The sequence below is a fragment of the Aplysia californica genome, unplaced genomic scaffold, assembly GCF_000002075.1.
Source record: "Aplysia californica isolate F4 #8 unplaced genomic scaffold, AplCal3.0 scaffold01329, whole genome shotgun sequence".
Taxonomy (NCBI): domain Eukaryota; kingdom Metazoa; phylum Mollusca; class Gastropoda; order Aplysiida; family Aplysiidae; genus Aplysia; species Aplysia californica.
In genome coordinates, this window is record NW_004798599.1 from 1,695 (window position 1) to 5,572 (window position 3,878).

The window sequence follows — 3,878 nt, forward strand, 5'->3', positions numbered from 1 at the left end:
GGGGGGTAATATGTACTTTGATTTTCCTTTTACTACCCTCAGCTGCATCCACAAGCTTATTAACATTTCATCTTTTCTTCAGAAGCAACATGGCGTTCAACAGACAGACCCGAATGTTAGCAAATCTGAGCTTGAGCGAGTGCTACAGGCGCGAGTCCAATCTGACACGTCAGCAGAGAGACGAGATCATGCTACAGAGTGCCAAGGAAAACCTTGCCAGGTTTTTCACATTTTTCGGACTAATGGAATACCAGCGCGAGAGCCAACTTTTACTTGAGCACACGTTTATTGGTTTGAAGATGAGCAAAGATTTCAGCGTGCGAAAAGGTGCGATGGGGACTAATTACGCAGCTATGTCGGAAAGCCACTGGGAGAGGGTCATTGAGCGCAACCTTCTCGACATAAGGCTGTATCAATACGCCAAAGATCTGTTTTTCCAGCGGTTAAAGAGAGCTAAAATACCCTTGCAACAACGAGAAAATATGTTTGAAAAAGTTGGGGTGGATTTCACGTACAAATTTAGTTCTGCTGGCTGACCAAATTTTAATACATTTGTACATAATTGTGTGTAATTATTTCATCATTGTGCTAAGTCTTCGGCTATTAAAAGTCGTTTCTTTTTTCAACTTCACGTTCATGTACTTGGAATTATCTCTTTGATTCCGGATCGCCAAGGGTGGTGTTTTCGGAATAGCTTACCGATTTCGTGACCTCCAAGATCTACACCTGGTCCCGTGCTATGTTCACCTGTACTGTGATTCGACTCTCAATTCCGAATAGTTAGAGTGCTCTCACAAACAAATCCGCCAACATTTGACTGAACTGTAGCCGTTTTAAGGTAACTCCCTAAGCGCCTGTGAGTGAAAGTAAAATTGTGGAGTCCCTTGCGTGCTGAAAGAATCTTAAAATGCATTTGAGAGGCGTGCTGACAAAATGAGTTACTTCTCGCGATCCAAGAATGGTGATATCTGCCGAAAATCGACACTGGGGTCTGATATAAAGATTTTTAGTTGATTCCATTTTGTTCAAGTCTTCTGTGCCTTTTATCATTCCATACTTACAAATTGAACAAACTCCAGCTAAAAAGTTGATGTATCAATTTTCATACCGCTAGAACCCGAAAGAAAACATGTTTTGTCAGCACACCTCACATTTGCTTTACCCCTCGACCGCTGCATAGCCTACATACGTTTATGTACCCACTTGCATTCTCCACAACTTATTCTCTTCTATTTGTACGACTGGTTTGAGGTGAAAATGTTTAATAGACACAGCCACTGCCTGTGCTGTTGCTCACTCGTAGAAAGCGGGAGGATCTGGCTTTGTTCTTAGAAATCTTTCTTCAATGAGCACAACAGTCTCAGAGCTCATATGACCTTATGCAGTTGCGAGCGCCGTAAAACCTCTACTAAAACTAAAACGTACAGCGTCTATAGCTTGTTCACTTTCGTCTGGCAGCGTTAAAAAAAATTCTAGATCATTGAGGAATTTACCAATGCCCACGAAACTTTGCATGGCATTTCTGCAGGCCAGCGAACGAACAAACAAAACTTTTAAAATGTATTGACCCAGTAATAAAAACGTTTTTCTGTTTGGTCCCTATATTAAAAAAACCGCTCGTTGGATGCATACACAGTCACAGGGTTACTAAAATAAATGACAGGCAGTAGCCTTGCCTACCAATTGCTCATTTTGAGACAGCGACACCACCCTGCCCCCACATTTCAGTGTAAGCTTGTAGATTTCATCCCCCGGCTGTCTGGACGTCTCCACGTGCTCCACGTGAGTCTAGAAAAATACTCACCCCGTCTCTTGAATCGTGTTTCTTTGGCGAACGTTAAATAGTGGTGTTGAGGAACATATAATTATGTCAACTTTCAAAAGCTTTATAGATAAGTGTGTGCTGTAAATCCACTATTATTATTTTTGTTACCTGCTCTAGGCTTCCATCTACGAAAACGTGTCGGAAGACGGAACCTTAGTTTGCAGTGACTTTTTTGGATGGCCTTTTATTGTTTGTTTGTTTAGTATAGGGTTTTACGGCGCTCGCAACTGCATAAGGTCATATGAGCGCGCGGGACACACCTAATACTTTTTCGTTGGTAGGACATTTTGAATTTTGCCCGGGTGGCGGCCGAAGCCTACTCTTATCGATTTTAGACCACCAAGGGATCTTTAACGTGCGCAACTTGCACACGGGCCCTCCGAGATTTTTCGCCCTTGTCCGAGAAGGCTAGGTGTAGATCTTTCCTACCAGAAGATCAGGGGTGTGGCAGAAAGACAGCAGTTAGGAGGAGCCAAGGAGTAGCAATAGAAAGGCTGCAGAAAGAGTCAGGAGCCCAGAGGAGGGGGCAAAGGAGGTGAGGGGGTGGGGGCAGAAAGTGGAAATGAAAGCAGACAACAGAACAATGCTAGAGAGCAGGAAAGGAGGTGAAAGGAGACAATTTTAGAGAAGAAAATTTTTTGGTCGCTACCCGGATTCGAACCCGGGACCTTTGAATGAGAGGCCAACACCTTAACCTCTAGGCCACGAGAGCCCCATGGCCTTTTAGATTCTGTTGGTCGCATGCGAAGAGCCAGAAAGATGAAACAGAGCGATTTGTTTCTAGATCTATCCCGTTTTAACCACGGTCAGACGAACGTGAACGAGCCTACGTAATCAAATGTGAGGCAGCGCGGTGGAATCAGGCTCTCGTCAATTGTTGGGCATGCAGAGTTATTGGTATCATCTTAAAGCTTGTTCACTTGTCTTTTTTTTTTGGATGAAAAAAAATATACATTTATCTTGAATACAAGTCGAGATAGTTGCGAAAGAAGGAGGTGGAGGTCACCTGTTTTCAGAGGAAAAATTAGTCAGAAAATGGCCGCCAAAGATTAGTTATTTTCTTAGCTATAGAGTCCGTGGTAACTGAAAATTTACATTTTTTGTGCCTTTAATCAACGTTTTTCCAGAAAAATCCACACAGAAATGAGTTCTTAAATGGGCATGGAATGTGTTGAGCCAAAAAAACGCAAATTTGATAAAAACTCACAAACCTGCTGAAAAATGCAAGTTTCTTCACTTTGATTATTTTGACGAGAGCCTGATTCCACTCCGCTGACATACATGTAATCACACCTGCTTGCTTTCCGTTATTTGGGAACATCGTCGCCGTCCAATCACTACCTCAGAATTACAAAGTTCTATCTGCTCAGTACGACCTAGTTTTGACAAATTTGACGTTAAAGATTTTGAATTCCTTCCACATCATGTCAAGCTTTTATCAATGTAATTCTTTGAATATCTTGATAACGACTCCGGATAAACTTTCCAATTTGTCAAAACAGATAGAACATTATTTTGGTGCTTGGCCTCATGGTCTTGGTAACTCAAAACGACCAAAAATGTCAGATAGAATGTTATCATTCTGAGGTAGCGAAATGTGAGACAGCGTGGTGGAATCAGGTTCTCGTCAATTTTGGTGCTTGTGAAGTTATTGGTATCATCTTAAAGGTTGCTCATTTGTCATGCTTTGGATAAAAAAATATCCATTTATCTTGAATACAAGTCGAGATATTTGCGAATGAAGTCAGTGGGGGTCACCTAGTCTCAGAGGTGAAATGAGAGAGGAAAAGGCCGCCAAAGTATAGTGATTTTCTTAACTTGAGTGTCCGTGGAAACAGAAAATTTACACTTTTTGTGCCTTTAATTGATGTTTTCCAGTACAACCCACACAGAAATGTATTCTTAAATGGACACGAAAGGTGTTCAGCCCAAAAAAACAAAATTTGAAAAAAAATTCCAAACCTGTGGGAAAATGCCAGTTTCTTCACATTCATTATTTTTGACGAGCGCCTGATTTCATCACGCTGCCTCACAAATACCCTCATAGAAGAAG

The 3,878-nt window shown here is 41.7% G+C and overlaps 1 protein-coding gene across 1 annotated transcript; it reads left to right on the forward strand.

Moving 5' to 3' along the window:
* The first annotated feature begins 89 nt into the window (after positions 1-89).
* On the forward strand, positions 90-536 carry LOC101854618 (heparan-sulfate 6-O-sulfotransferase 2). The gene has a single exon (XM_005112594.3). It carries the CDS (start codon positions 90-92, stop codon positions 534-536), a length of 447 nt encoding a protein of 148 aa, XP_005112651.3.
* Positions 537-3,878: the final 3,342 nt, after the last annotated feature.

What these genes read in the sequence shown, in the direction of transcription:
- LOC101854618 (XM_005112594.3), top strand. Translation starts at nt 90, where the DNA reads ATGGCGTTCAACAGACAGACCCGAATGTTAGCAAATCTGAGCTTGAGC.